This window comes from Phalaenopsis equestris, unplaced genomic scaffold, assembly GCF_001263595.1.
Source record: "Phalaenopsis equestris unplaced genomic scaffold, ASM126359v1 Scaffold207393, whole genome shotgun sequence".
NCBI classification, from domain to species: Eukaryota; Viridiplantae; Streptophyta; class Magnoliopsida; order Asparagales; family Orchidaceae; genus Phalaenopsis; species Phalaenopsis equestris.
The window spans coordinates 126,848-143,670 of record NW_018226727.1 but is presented as its reverse complement, the minus strand read 5'-3'; the positions used below and the strand labels follow the sequence as shown (position 1 = coordinate 143,670).

The window sequence follows — 16,823 nt, the reverse complement described above, 5'->3', positions numbered from 1 at the left end:
CCAACATTATTTAAGCACTTAAATGTCAACAAAAGTCATTCGATCGAGAAAACCTCTTATGGCCATTTGAAGGAGTCATTCGGATTTTCTCCTTATTTGTATGGAGCTTTTTTCTAGACTGTATAAATAGAACCCTACGCCTTTTTGACAGAGGACCTAGACCTTGAGCAAGTGAAAGACCAGAACTTGGAGGAAGAGCCAAAGTCTGGTGTTCTACATCTTCAAGGAATGTGGCTCACTTCTATAGCTGCCGACAATCGTTGAACATTAGTCACCGAAGACTGTCAACCACCATAGACCTCCCTCTACTCTTTTTAACGAATTTATATATAGAATCAAGACTTATTTTGAGGAGTGATGAAGAAATGTCCAAAGTAATTTCCTACATCATGGAGTAATAAGGTATTTGCGAAGTAGTGCATCATGTCGAACATCATGCCATGATGCATTATGAAGACTGTGTACAAAAGTCTCGACAACCACTCCCAACTACAATCGCTTCTTGCCTTGGGTCCTCTAGCTCTTTTGCACATGACCAATGTAATTCAAGAAAATGTGAAACCCTTTCCAGTCTATGGGACATATGTCTGCACATGTATCATTAACTCGTAGTGGATCATAATAAATAGATTAGGCCCTATCATCTTTTTCTATTTTAGCTTTTCCACTTAAAAAATTTTAGTGTCTCTACTTATCCCTTTATCATTTCAGTGTGTGTTAGATTCTCTTGCAATGCTAAGACGATAATTCATTACTCTGCCATCGCGAATTCTCTGACACACATCTCTTTGATGTTGTTTGTGGGAAGCACAATCCCACCACTAAAGGACTTACAAAACTTTTTAAATGGCCGCCAGATGCAACACTTAAAATAATATAACATCTTGGTACAACTCCCACCATTTTATTGGATTTTGATGGAGCAAAGTACATCAAGCCTTTGTCGCTTCTCACCCTGAAAGACGTTAGCCTACAAGCAAATGCTCTTGTGCTTCCTCTCTAGTACATCAAGTGTGCAGGATAAAGAAGTTTTAAAATAATGTCGCTAGCACCGGCATAGCCACATGAAGCTTACTTACCACTAGTATAGCAGCCAACAAGAAAAGCCTACTTGATCACACCCATAACAAGCTCCATCCCCTTGATCAAACCCTTCATTTGCTAGACTAAGATGCGTAACTCTTGATAATACAGGTTTCATTCATCTGTCTTACATAGCTAGACCAACCATTAATCCTCTAGTTCTTATGAGAAACTTGGTCCAACTGCATCTTGTTGTTGTTCTTAAATACTTGATCGATGATGAGCTACAAAATCCTATACTAACTGAGATGGTACTCCAACATTCAAAGGATAGGGATCACTTCCCGCTCATCAAGACTTTCAAGAGTCTTCACTCCTAATCGAGGTGTTATTCCAACATCATATACTAATTGATTGCAAATTGAAGAGCTGTGATTCCTATGATGGGATAACTAACCCCTACGAGTATATTGATCACTATAAAACCATTATGTAAATTTAACATGTCTCTGATGTGCTTATCTGTCAAGTGTTCCTTGCCACGGTCAAGGGTCAAGCTCATATCTAATTCTACTCTCCCCCAAGGGGCACTATTAACAACTTCATGGAGCTTGTTCAGATATCCATGGAGAAGTTCATAAACAATAGCATAACTTTTTATGAATATGGATAATTTGAGAGATTGACTCAAGAACACTTCTACAGATTCTCTATTAATGCTTATTAGATTTCAAGGGCATGTCTAAAGTTTCTTAAAAAGTCTTCCTTGAAGAGCTTCACCCAGAGCCTTTCTATAAATCATAAGTGCAAGAGATGGTATGCTCTTATTCTCTCTCATTCGTCATGTAGAAGCTCAAATCACTGCAAATGAGGCCATCAATGCACATAAAGAGTAGTTTGAGCAATTTGGGGATAAATAAGAGCAAATAGAGGGACACCAATCAAACCTCGTAGGAAATAATATCTGAATAGAAATAGAGTCATGATCTCCCTCCGTGACTTGGAAACCAATGATGTGAGCCTCAATTAAAGAAGGATTGTATGCTACCCAACACATTGCAAATCAACTTTCTGATGTCCATCAGGAATGAAGAGAACATTAAGTGGGCTCACCTTTTGAAACCTCATTTGAGAAGTTATGAATAATATTATCACTTCCATCAAAGTTATGGTCACGCCACCAAATCATATAAGTAGTAAAATGAAGAAACTAAAAGAGTGTTTGTTTTGATTCTTTCAAGATAAGTCCACCCAAAAGGACACTACTTCCATTGAGGGTTAGCAAATATAGAAACAATAACTTGTGAGTCACAAAATCAAGGGAAAATTTTAAACAATTTCTATTTGATATAGTCATCATCGTCGCACTTGAAGAACTCATGCAAAAGAAACAGCTCTATGAGCCCATTACTTTTGATGATTCAAATATGGAGAGAGTTCAAGTCCCTCACTAGCTCAGGTATTTGAAAACCTTACTTAAATTTGAAGAAAATACTTGTCATCAAGAACAACTCTTTTAATGTGTCATTCTACTTTATTGTCTTTAGTCTAGGTCTGTTTAGAGAAACTTCGACATGCATCCGGGCCACTATATGGGTTCAATAATTAATTGATAAATATGAGAGAGTGATTAATCTTCTTGTCATAATTATATAATTTTCTTGACAGATGACTCATTCCATCTAGTCCATCATCTTTAAATCAGAATCAACATGCAACATCCTCTTCTTAATGCCCCTTTAGTTCATCTTTGATATATTCACTTCTATGGCACATCTCAAGATGACATTTCCAACCCCAGCTAGGATAGGTGTTGTGTGTATAATTAAAAAGATAACACATTTGTGCTACCTTAAGCCAGCCCAGTTGTGTTCATTAGTGACGCTAAGCATCAAAAACATTGCTCTCTGCAATGAGGATTTATCTTAGAAATCTTCTTCCATAAAATACTATTCATCTTTCTCTCTTGGGTGATTATCCCTCATAAACAATGCAACTATGTTGAGCAAACATTGGAGCATAAAGATCTTCCACAAAGGAACACACACTAAGTAAAAGTGGACTCAACCATCAAGACAGTCATTCTGAAGAAAAGAAACTTTTCTTTAGACTACCTATAATAAATTAAATAATAAGTAAGCAGTTTTCTAGTAGCTAGGCTCATATGAGATGTAGAACACATTGCATGGCTGAAAATTTTCATCATTGTGAAGAAAGCAAGTAGATCTTGGAGTATCTGTGCTGACTAAACCAACCTCAATAAGGCTTGCTTGAATGGTAAATTTCTCCTCCCATACATAAATTAATCTTTTGACGCCACTTAAGCCTATCGAACACTCAATTTCTTGGATTCTTATTCAAGGTAAACTTAGGAAGATAGATCAGCGAGACGAGGTGTCTACCTCTTTCTAAAATGACAAATGTTTGTTCTGCTACTAGGTCATGGAGTTAGATTGAAGAATACTAGTGCGAACTACCGATCCCTCATGCATAAGGTCCTCAAATAGCTCCTTGGAGGGATAAAAGAAGGGTATGTTGATGACATCCTTGTAAGAATTCCTGAGTCATGCAAACATTTTTCTCATTTAGAAGAAAGCTTCCAAATCCTTCATCATCACAACTTGTGCCTTAACCTAGATCAATGCATTTTCGAAATCATGTCATAACATTTTTAGGTTTCATTATCACTCATCTTGAGATTGAGGAAATTTTGAGAAGATCAAGGCACTAAGAGATATGGTGCCACCATGGAACATCAAGGAAGTGAAATGCTTAAATGGTCGTATATCTGCCTTGTCCCTCTTCTTGGCTTATTCTAGGGATAAGTATCTGATGTTTCTTTAGGATACTGAGAGGTGCTCAAAATACTAATTTCCAATGGAAAATTTGAATTTTAGGTATCTTTTGAGCAACCAAAGTGGTATTTGGCCTTGCAACCCGAACTCTTAAAGCGTGTCTAAGGATAGGTGTCGTATTTCTGTTTGGCAATTTCACCTTGAATGTTGACAATTTGCATTTTATAAATTCCTAAATTTTTGAATAAATGCAAATTTTAATGGGAAATGGTTAATTCTTATTTTTGATCATTTCTTGAAATTTTGGTAAAATCAATAATTTGAATTGATTAAAATTTAATTGAAATTTAGTAAAATAGTAAAATTGCAAACCTACCCTAAAAAGGAATTTGAACATTTGGAAACTTGGAAATTGTAAAAATATAATTATAATCTATTAAGCAAATACAAATAATAAAATTCTAGTACCATTTTAAAAATGGAAAGAAACAGCATATTTGTAAATTTTCAAAATCACAAATACACCATTTCCTACTTTCAAACATTCCAATAGAAAATTTAAAAATTAAAATTTTGGGATTTAATTTCAAATGGTTAATAATCAATCAAATGAAAAAAATTAATAAATTTTTAATTAAAAAGTTATTAGAGTTATACTTTTAATTTTTTTAAAATTATAGATGTGCCTTTCTTGCTTTCAAATCAATGACATTTCCCAAATCAAATATAACTGAAACTCAATTTCAAATGATTGATTAATGACAGAAAGATAAATTTAGTGAAATGTTTTATTTAGAAATGTGAGAAAAGTTATGTTTGCAACTTTTTAAGATTATAAATATGCCATTCTCTACTCTTAAACACTCAATTTGAAAAATTAAATTTTGAAAATTATAAAAAATTAATCTCAATTTATTAATAAACAATAAAATAGCAAGAATTTTATGAGTTTTAGAAGGTTAAATGTATTTGGAAGCATGATTATAATTTTTCCTAATTTATAAATGTACCCTTACTACTTCTAAACCACCAAAATAAACTTCCCAAACTTAGAATATTTAAAACTTAATTTAAATTAATAATTGAAGTTCAAAAAGTAAACAAATGATAAAATCCATCTGTCTAAAAGTAAAATTAGTATTTTTGTAATTTTACCATAATTAAAATTGTATACTTCTCACTCTTAAACCTAATAAATAAAAAATGATTTGAAATTAGCAATCTAAACCAACTAAATTGAATAACTTGTTAACATAAAAGAAATGGGTAAAAGTCATTTTTAATTTGAAATAAAGTGGTTTAAGTCAAAATGGTAAATTAATAAATGTACTCTTAGACACTAAAACTTTAATATCTTCCTCAACAAAACTTCAAATTTAATTAAGTTTTCACTTACAATTCAAGTGAACAAAAAGGAATTGTTACACTCAAATGTATTTTCTTTTTAAAAAAATTTTAAATAATAAACTCATTAAAAAATGTACTAATTCAGAAAGAAATCCAATTGAACATAAAATGACTTGAGAATTTTAATGGTTCTTTCGAACTTAGTTCCAAACATCTCTGTAATTTTTCAATGATTTTAGATCATTTGAACTTATTACAAATTTTTAATTAAAAATATCTAAATGTTAAGTTAATTTTAATAAATCAAGAAAAATATAACATTTCACAAAAATAATATTGAAAGCTTTTCAACTCAATAGAAATATTTAGAAATAATTTCAAGTCAATTTGCAATCAATTAAGTCAAAATTATACAAAACCCAAAAAATTTAAAAAATGGAACCAATTTAAATCATAAAAATTTGCAAAATAATAAAAAAAATTCCAAAATTTTGTATATCTTGGTTTTATAAGGTGTTTTCTTAATTAATACCATTAAATTTCTAGGGCTTATAATTGACAAGGGTTTTATCGAATTACAGTAACATATTCTAACAAAAATAGACCATTTTAAACAAATTAACAATTAAAAAGATTTGCAAAGGCTTTTAGAGTGCATTAACTATGTTGAATTATTTGTTAAAAACCTTGCAGAATTAAGAGCACCATTACAAAAGAAGTTAAGAAAGAATATGTCTCGGTATTGGGATGAAAAAGATGAAAAAAACACTATAAATAAGATTAAAGAAAATTGCAAAAATCTGCCGAAATTACATTTGCCAATATCAGACGACAATTCAGTCATAGAAATTGATAGCTCTGAAATTACATGGGGCACAATTTTAAAAGCTAGAAGGAATAATAATGAACTCTTATGCTGATATAGTTCAGGAACTTATACCGTTACCGAACAAAATTATCATATTAATGAGAAAGAGTTATTAGTCAATAAAAAGGCAATTAAAAAATTCAAAATTTTCCTTCATGAAACATTTTTAATAAGAACAGATAACAAAACTGTAATTTATTTTATAAAATGAAGAATTATAGATTCTTTACCAAATAAGAAACTTATTAGAAGGCAAAGTTTGTTTTCAGCTTATACTTTTGATTTAGAATATATAGAAGGAAATAAAAATGTTATAGTTGACATGTTATCTCTTGAATTATGCAATAAGTAAATATGGAAATAGAAAGTATGGAAACAAAATATCCAACAATGCTAAAGAAAAACTTAGTTTGGAGCAAAATACTTATTTAGAAACTGTTGATTTACAAATTTGGGAAATACAATGTGAAATAGCCCTTTCCAACATTGTTTTGAAAGAGCTAAGAAAATTAAAGAACTATCTGACAGGTGAAGAACTAGAAGGAGATCTACCTTTACTCTTTGAATTAAAGAAAATTAGAAATTTTGCTAATCTTCACATAAGTAAAGAAGAAACTAACGAAAGTACTTTTGTAAAAAATAAATTATTCGAGATTGCTATCAAAGAAGAGGCATCATCCTAAAAAAAAATATATAACTTATGCAAAAATATTGCAAAATACGACGAAGAAAATTACTGACACTTCTGATGAATGACAACAGTTATCATTATACGAAGAAAAAATTAATCCTCAAATTTACTTTCATACCGCTAGAAAATATCAAGCTATTTACATTTACAGAAATACTGATTGAAAATTATTGTCACAATTATATAAATGTGGATTCATTCGAATAATGTATCTAGAAGATGAAAATCTTCTCAAGGAATTACTAAAGCCTATAATTGAAGCTGTTGATACTTTCTAGCGGGTGGTAAAGCACTGGAATTTATATATTAAAACATATCAAACTTATCTAGAAATAAAAGGGGTTATATCTCTTATATAACTTGGAATTAGTAGTGAGTCCTATACTCTCAAATATAAACCCATGGAATTATTGTCCCAAAGATCTATAGCAGAAGATTTATACCAGATATGGGTAGAAACTAAACAAATAGATACCACCAATATTTTGGTTTATTATTCATTTGATAAATTATTTATTTACAGCCATTGCAAGCAACAAACGAAGAAGATACATGAAGGGCCCGTTTGAGGCAGCTGTGGTGGTGTTTTGAAAACGCACCTGGTCTGTTTGGGTGAACTGTGTTTTGGTAGATTATGAGATTTCAAAATGCTGAAAACAACTTTTTCACACCGTACCTATCTATGTGCGGTGGTAACTTTCTACGGTTTGGCTTTTCCAAAAAAATAAAAATTCGTAATAGTCACCGCACCTAGCTTATCAGCTGATTATTTTAATCAGTTTATCAACAGATTGTTCAATAAACTGCAACTACCCCAAAGAGACTCAAAGTCATGTATAAGAAATGGATCGTCACACTTAGTCGAAATAATGTAGTTGTAAGCAAATAAGTTAGAGAGATATTTTATGAGAAACTACAAAATAAAAATACATCGATGCATGTATTGTCAGAAGAAAAAGACAATACAAGATATACGACTTAAATTTGAAGAAAAAGCCACACGTATACAGATGTAAACATACCAATTAATGTTGAAGAATATTCCTGAATTATTCTCCACTACCGATAGAAGGAGCATCTCTCCAGCTCAAAAGAAAGCTTAATTATTATAAAAAAAGAATATTTCAAGAATTATTCTGACAAAAGCAAATCCTCTCTTATCTACCACGCATATTCCAAGAATTATTCAAAGCCAAATTAACCAGCCATTCTGAAAAGATGCAACAATTATTTTGTTTAACGTCAGCAGTGACGAATAATGTACAATTTTCTTATCTATTTAAGGCCCTCCTTTCTCTTCTATGAGGCAGAGCCTGTTAGGAATTCTACTTCTTCTTCTTTCCTATTCTAGCTATGTGTGACTACCACTACGGCTAATTATCTTCTCTTGTTTCGATTTCTGCAAGTTTTTATGAATAGTAAAATATTTTTTTAGCTACGATCTTATTATCTGGATGTGTTAATGTTATATTATTCTGCTTCTCTTTTTCTAGCTACACATAGTGTAAGAAACGAACTAATGTTGTGTTTTGCGTTTTTGAAGTAGTCAAGCACAAAAACATGGAATAACCCTAAGTAAGAAAAAAATAGTTTTCTTAACTGAACATCAATTTATGGCTACACCCACACCTACTAATTACCCTATATTTGACACACTTTCGTCCAACCAACTGATGGGATTACCCTCTTCGTCAAATACTAACAAAACTAGTAAAAGTCAAAACACAAGCTCTTATTTCTATTATTAACCCTCCTAGTGTTAGACGTAATCCTACAATTAAAAATAAAAATATATCAATTCTAGATAAATCGAACAATGTATCTAGAATTGATACATTTTAATAGATAAATTTCAGGTTTTTAACCACCTGATGGAAAGTATCTTTGAAAATTCCTTGAAAAGATTTTCATCTTCTAGATACATCATTCCATTTAATACACATTAAACTCGTGATTTTTTCTCTTTTCAGATTTTCCATATAAAAATATCGTGGTTTTTTCTCTTCTCAAATTTTCTATATAAAAAAAATTGTGGTATTTTTAGTCATTATTTGTATTATATGTGTATGTGTTGAATACCGTGCAATGTTGGGACCTAATTTAACCAATCCGTCAGACATATATCGTTTATTTTAATTGATTGGTAAGCCAGAACTGAACGCTCAACTCTTATATGCACCTATAAAAAAAAAAGTTGAAGATTAGTTTTTAGATATGTAAATACATAAGAAATGGGTGGTTCGTTTGTAAGCATTGTCTAAATAATAACAAACAAACAAGTAAATCATAAATTATAGTTTAGCTTCATTAGGGAATGAATATTAAATTAACCTGAAATCTTTATAAAAGCGCTCTGTTCGGATTACAGCTTTTCCATAATTACCCCTTTTAACCCAAGTTTGCAGGCCCATCAATTTGCGAAAGATTTTTTTTTTGTTGCACTAAAAATGTGCCCAATTTTGACTAAGTGGATCAATTAATCTTTTTTCTTTTTTTGAATCAATTAATCTTAACGATAGCACTATGAAATTATTAAAACGTAATAATAGGAAAGCAATCTTATATATTATTTTAATGGTACCATAATATTTTATTTTTATAAAAATGAAATTTTTTATCTCGGTTATTTTATGTCCCTTCACTTGAAAAATATTACATCAGGACTCTTAACGTAGAGCTACTTTCGGATTAGAATATTCGGCTGTGTTATGGGAATATTCCATTTGTGTTATTTGTAAAAATAATGTGTTATTCGAGTATTATATGGTGTTATTCGATTATTTTGTGGTGTTATTGGAATATTTCATCGCGTTACTTAATTTAGAGTTGAAGTGTTATTGGAATAGAAGTGTTATTGGAATATTCTCTCGCATTACTTGATTTAAGGATGTGTTATTCCAATAACATAGTGAAAATTGAAATAACACGGACAATATGCCGAATAACATAGCCCCAAATCAAGTAACACGATGTAATATTTCAATAACACCACAAAATAATCGAATAACACGATATAATACCTGAATCACACATCATTTTTACAAATAATGCAGATAGAATATTAATGTAACACAACCAAATATTCAAATTCAAATATAGCTCTATGTTAGGAGTCCTGATGTAATATTTTTTCGCCTTCACTTGTTGATAGTCGTATCTTTTCTTTTTCCTCTTTAATTTATCTTTCTTCTTTTTTTTTAGTTTTTAAAAAATAAAATAAATAAAAACGACCCCAGCAATTAGAATCCCTCTCTCTCTCACTCACTCTCTATAGACACAACCACGTGGCACACATGTTGGCGAAGCCCACGCAAAGGGGAATGGAGACTTCAAATCTTCAATAGCAACTGCATGTCTAATGCCTTGTAGAAATTACACTAAAAGTACACATTTTTTTGGCAAATGATTCATTCACAAGGGATATTCCTTCATCAACGTTTGACTAAATCGTGCATATCATTTATTGTAAAGTCACTGTGACATAATTTTCTACTTGCCCGGTTTAGATAAAAGAGAACGCATTATATTTTCTATATTTTCTTATGTTGATATGTAGAATGATGATTAATAAGAGGTGTTACAAAATCAAGTTTTATATTATGTCCTTATTTCAAGAATTTTGAATTGTTAAGAAGAATCAATTGTATTCATGACCTTCACAACAACAAGAATACAAATAAATGGAATGGCAAAATACATTTAGAAATAATTGCATGAAAATATAAAATAAAAACATCAGCAAATGTCCTTCATTAATTAAAGAACTTTAGTGCATTGATCATAATCGATCCACACTGTTACAAGATATTCAATCAGCGGACAGCGTCTGCATTCCGAACCGACCAAAACACATGTAAGAACTTGTGATTGCATACCAGTCAGTCAACTCACTTTTACTACAGCGAGTGAGATTTACATTCGAATAGGCACCTCAGCCGACTGACATTTACTTCGGGAGATACGATCGCCACTCAACTGGTCGCTTCAACCGACCGACTTTTACTTTGAGAGGTGTGATCGTCTCTCAACCAATCATCTCAGCTGACCAAATTCAAGCATATCGACTAGCTAATTAATGTCATAAGAAAATTCAAATTGTAATACAGATATGGTGAAACCTATAAGATTAATTAAAGTATCAATTGTACTAAGAACAATTTTCATAAATGTTCTCTCATTTATGTAATTATACAAATATGCCTATCTAAATAAGAGATAAACTTCAAATGCCTTATACTAAGGGTTTGTTTGGAGCAGTTGCAGCGGTTTGAACAAGCAGCTGTGAAGCAACTACAGAAGAAAATGATGTTAAAAAACTATGGAGACTATTAAAATTTTATTTCTAGAAGTAACTTGATATATAAAGTAACTTGATATATAAATTACTAGACTAACAAGAGCAAAAAGAAACTATAAATGGCCAACACAGTTAAGGCAGAAAACTTTCGCCCCAAAGTTAACGTCTATAAAAATGTACATTTCTTCTAGCCAAGACAACCTACATAAATATAATAAATAATAATTAATAAATAAATAACCAAAATTAAAAACTAAAAAACCTTTATAAATATAATGATCCTTCTCCGCTGAATGAACCAGCAGCCTATAACCTCCCTGAGCTAACAAAATCATCATTCGGCAACCAGCTCCCAAAATGGCTAGAAACATTCCCTTTCTTCTCTTCATTTCCTTGCTCTCCTTAATTCTTTCTCCTGCCATATCCCGAACCCTAACCGATGAGAGCATTGTTTCTACCAAAACCCACATAATTTACGTTCATCCACCTCCACCCTCTCAAACCACACACTCATGGCATCTCTCCTTCTTCTCACAAACCACATCAACCCCTCCTCCCATTCTCTACTCTTACAAGAACGCCATCAGCGGCTTCGCAGCCAGGCTCGCTGACGCCGAGCTCAAAGCAATGAAGCAGAGGCCAGGATTTCTGAGCTCCACCGCCGACGTTCTTGTTCCCCTCGCGACCACACACACTCCCGAGTTTCTCGGTTTGTCCAGCTCGCCGAGGGTGAAGCCGGGTGAGCTTTGGAATGAGTCTGAATTTGGCCTCGGCGTCATAGTCGCGCTCCTCGACACTGGGGTGATGCCCAACCACCCATCGTTTGCCGATCATGGAATGGCGCCCCCGCCGGCAAAGTGGAAGGGAAAATGTGAGTTCAATGCTTCTGACTGTAACAACAAGCTTATTGGGGCCAGGGCATTCCTATTTGAATTCCTGCAAGGAACGGTGGTAAGAATGACTTTGAACTGCGTTAATTATCCAGTTACATATATTGCTGGGTAAACTATTCCAGCAGTGTGATAATAATAGTAGAAATAATTGTAATAATATTAATAATTTTAAATAATAATAAATTGAGTTAAAAATTGATCAACTAATTTGAAATTTCATTTATAAATGATTACCAACACGTGTTGTTGATGATATGTTACACGAATTTAATATTCATTAATTAATTACTTTATTCATTTATGTAAAATAGAAATACACCCTGCTGACTTTTGATCTTAACTGCTCAGGCGCTGGGTAATGAAGTCCTCGACGCCACTTCGCCGCTGGACACCTTCGGTCATGGAACGCACACGGCAAGCACCGCCGTTGGCACATTCGTAGCCAACGCCTCCGCACTCAGCAACGCCGCCGGTGAAGCCGTCGGCATTGCGCCAAAAGGCCATCTCGCCGTCTACAAAGTATGCACGGCGTTCGGCTGCGCTTTGTCGGACACACTCGCTGGAATCGATGCTGCCATTGAGGAAGGGGCGGACGTGCTCTCGCTGTCCCTCGGTGGCATGTCGGTGATGTTCGATCTCGACTCAGTCGCCGTCGGCACGTTCGCGGCTGTTGAGAAGGGATTATTTGTAAGTCTGGCGGCGGGGAATAGTGGACCGGAACCAAGTTCGTTGTCCAACGATGCGCCGTGGATGCTGACCGTTGGGGCGAGCACGATGGATAGAGTGATTCAGGCGAAGGTAAGGCTGGGTAATGGGGAGGAGTTTGAAGGGGAGTCGCTGTATCAGACGGATTCGATTGCAGGGGAATTATTGCCTTTGGTATATCCTGGAGGGTCAGGTGAACTTTCATTTGTATTTTAAATAATTTATGTTTTACGCAAATTTTCTTCTCATTAATTTAAATTTCGGATCTTTTTTATATTACATTGATCTTTTAATTTTTTTGATGAAATAAGCCACAAAACAGACCTTCTTTCGTCTTTTCTCTTATAGTTTAGAATCTCTTTTTCTTTATTATTTTTTCTTCTTGTATATATTTCAAAATAAAGCAGTTCATGAGGTGAAGAGTTCTACCAAAAACATAATATTTTTTAATGCGCACCGTTCCAAAGAAATAGTTTTATAACATTAAATAAATATTTCAGGGCAGTATCTTCGCAGGAAAATTTAGTTTCATGAAGACGAGACCATGCAGAAAAACTAGCAGTTTAAAGAGAAGTAACGTTCGGGCGTCAATTTTATTTTAAACATTTTAAATAAATTTAAATTTTAATTAAAAATACAAATTATAATTATACAAAATATTGATAAATTTATATTTTTTCATTAATAACTTCCTATCAATTTATTTTAATTAAAAAACTAAAATTATTATATTGTCATTTTTAGTTCTATTTTGATTTCCTAAGAAAAAAGAAATCGATTTTTTTTTTTTTATCAATCTATCATAACAATTTCTTTTCCATCAAAAGATTTTTCAACGAATCAAATAATGTAAAAAAGATTTTAATTTAATTTCTGAAAATGTTTAATTTCTTCGGAGTTTTATGCTTCAAATTTATCTAAATTCAAACATCTGCTTAAATTTGACACAAACCAAAACATTTTGAATTTCTGTTTGAATGTACATTTATAAAGAATAAGAGTTCGAGCTAAATTTCCGCAAGAGCATCTACTGAAATTTATTTGTTTAACATGCAGAAAAGTAATAGTTTTCATCATGTATTAATTATGATTAGCTTCATTTAACTTTTATAGACTGCTGATACTCTTGTACCAATATTGATAAATTTTAAAAACTAAACAGGTAGTTTTGAGGAAAAGTTCTGTTTCGACCACTCCTTCAAAATGGACCTAAGGGGCAAGATCGTTATCTGCGACCGCGGCGGCAATATGCCCCGAGTAGAGCAAGGTGCCGCCGTCAGCGGGCGGCCCTGCCATGATCCTTGCCGCTGCCGAATCAGACGGCTACACAACGGTTGCCGACGCCCACGTCATCCCTGCATCACATGTTGGCTACCCTGCCGCCACAAAGATCAAATCGTACATAAACTCCACCACATCCCCGACCGCAACCATCATTCCCTTTGGCACCCTCATCGGCCTTAGTAACCACCCCGCGCCTACTATGGCAAGTTTCTCCTCCCGCGGTCCGAGCTTTCACAGCAAGGGCATTCTGAAGCCGGACATCATCGGACCCGGGGTTAACGTGCTCGCCGGTTGGCCAGCTCTGCCGATCGGCCCAACCAACTCACCGGCAATTTTTAATGTGATTTCTGGGACTTCTATGTCGACGCCACATTTAAGCGGAATAGCTGCGTTGTTGAAGAAGGCAAATCCGACATGGTCGCCGGCGGCAATCAGATCGGCTATTATAACGACAGCCGATAATGAGAATAAAGCCGGGCTACCGATCCAGGATGAGCAATTGAAGAACGCGGACCTCTTTGCTAGGGGAGCGGGTCATGTCAATCCGAGTAAAGCTAACAATCCAGGCTTTGTTTATGACATACAGCCGAGCGACTACATCGCGTATATGTGCGGACTCAACTACAGCGATGCTCAGGTATGGTTGCCAAAACAAAAGTGAATAAATTACACGATTACAATTAATAACTGTAAATAAGATAATAAAGTATTACATTAGATATACAAATTTTCATGCTGGATATAGAATTATATATAAATTAAATTGTATGGATATGCATAAACATTCAATTTAAACACGAAAATGAATCATCTTTTCATGAATGTTCGTCATATTTTTTTCTTGTTTGAAAAAAGTATAAATGTCTAAGGGTCTGGTCTGTTTGGGGCAGCTTATAAGTGCGGGCGGTATTTTCAAAATTCTGCCGTACTGTTTGGTTCGCGCGTTTCGCCAGCTTATTCGAAACTGTGTTTGGGTTTTTACACTAAACGCAGTCCGCGAACCGACCTCTGCTGCCGGCCCGCGGGCCGCGTTTCAGAATAAGCAGCTTATCCTCTTATCCTTAAACGCACAAACTGTCACAAACGAACCCTAAGTGAAGTTTAATTTATTGACTATTTTCATTTTAAAAACTAAATTTCTGTTAAGGCTAGTAAATATTCCGTTGGTCATGTTCATTTAGTTCGCATTTTGCCATAAATGCTCCCTTTGTCTCTGTCATTTAGTTCGTATGTTGCCGTTAATGCTCCCTTTGTCTCTTCCATTTAGTTTGCATTTCGTAAAGTGTTCTCTCTTTTTAATTATTATTTTTTTTTTCCTGGCTAAATCATTTCATACGAAGAGGAAAAAGTTCGACAATAGGTTCACTGCAACAAGAGCCTCATATGTCGCATAAAAATTTTCCTCATGGTTATAATATTATGATTTTAAATTGTAGTCGCATATTAATTATTTAAAAATAAGCGGGAATAAATATTAATTTTTAAGGTTTTATATAATAATGTGATTGAGGAATTAATTTATTAGAAATGAGTTGAGTAAAAGAGTTTATTTATTGTTCATCGATTGAAAAAAATCAAAATCATATTTAAATTTTTTAAAAAATGAATTTAATTAATTTGGACAATAAATTTTAAACTGATTTTCTAAAGCCAACAATATGGGCATGTTCTGTAATGTTTTAAACAAATAAATTGTATTGTGAAATTAATAATTTTATTTATCCGATCAAATTGTTTAAAATGCATTCTAAAACAATCAGCTTTGCACAACTTTCATATTCAATTTTGTAAAATTTGTATCTTCTGCCTGAATAAGCAATATTTTTTTACTATTTAGTGAGACTTCATGCCAAACAAATTGTCAGGTAACTGCGGTGGCGCGTCGAATTGTGAACTGTTCAACTGTGAACCCCATCTACGATGTGGATCTCAATTATCCATCTTTCTCAGTAGAGATGAGGCCAGGATATAGTAGAAAGGTGAGCAGAAAGGTTATAAATGTCAGCAAAGGGAGCTCAAGCTATATGGTAGAGATCGTTCCACCGACTGGAGTAGCAGTGGTTGTATCACCAACATTGCTGAGCTTTTCAGGGAGTGGGGAAGAATTAGCATATACTGTTGAGTTTAGCAGGGATGGAAGAAACTCCACCATGAATTATGCTGAAGGTTATCTCGTGTGGGTTTCTTCAGATAAGGTTATTAGTGTTCGGAGTCCGATTTCTATTACGTTCACTGCAAAATGATCCATGATAGACAGAATTTGAGTTTGAATATCTCGGTTTGACAAGGAGTAATGAATGACTCTTAGCCTATATCTGTACCTACTTGTATCATTTGTTAAAAGAATCTCGCACAGAGGTCTTATTGTTGCAGTAAAAATAACTACGAGCCCAATTTTATTTTTGCGAAATTTATTATGAGTCTCTATTATATTTTATTTCATAGATGAGACTGAAACTTACTAACAAATTCTGTGAGATTGAATGAATGGATCGGATGAAAGTAGAGAGCAAAAGAAGTGGGGAATAATGAGTAGAAGCTTTCAAGTATTCTATTTACTTTAGAAAGTAAATATATTTTGTACCTCTATAAGTCTTTTAACTTGAAAAATATTACGTGTAATAACACGCTACGATGGTGATGTGCAAAAAGAAAATAAGTATGTAATAACATCGTTCTTCATATATATGAAGATACAGAGAAAGGATGTAATATTTACTTCTTTTAACCTTTTATTTATTGATTTTTTTTATGCTAAAAGGAAAGCCATAAGGGAGAATTTAGCAAATATATGAATCAATATTTTTTGCTCTGTAGTATTTTAACACATTAGAATGCAAAAAATGAGCAAGTCCCTTAGGCTTTCTTTCTAGCATGACCAACAACCACAGAGCCAAATTTTTCGACTTATTGGATCAGG

At 33.4% G+C, this 16,823-nt stretch overlaps 1 protein-coding gene across 1 annotated transcript; it reads left to right on the top strand.

Moving 5' to 3' along the window:
* The first annotated feature begins 11,378 nt into the window (after positions 1-11,378).
* LOC110036485 (subtilisin-like protease SBT1.2) lies at positions 11,379-16,289 on the top strand. The gene is given in 5 exon segments (XM_020740938.1): positions 11,379-11,939; positions 12,263-12,812; positions 13,782-13,893; positions 13,895-14,540; positions 15,769-16,289. Coding segments are annotated over 5 exon segments (2,247 nt in total). The 3' UTR covers positions 16,147-16,289.
* Positions 16,290-16,823: the final 534 nt, after the last annotated feature.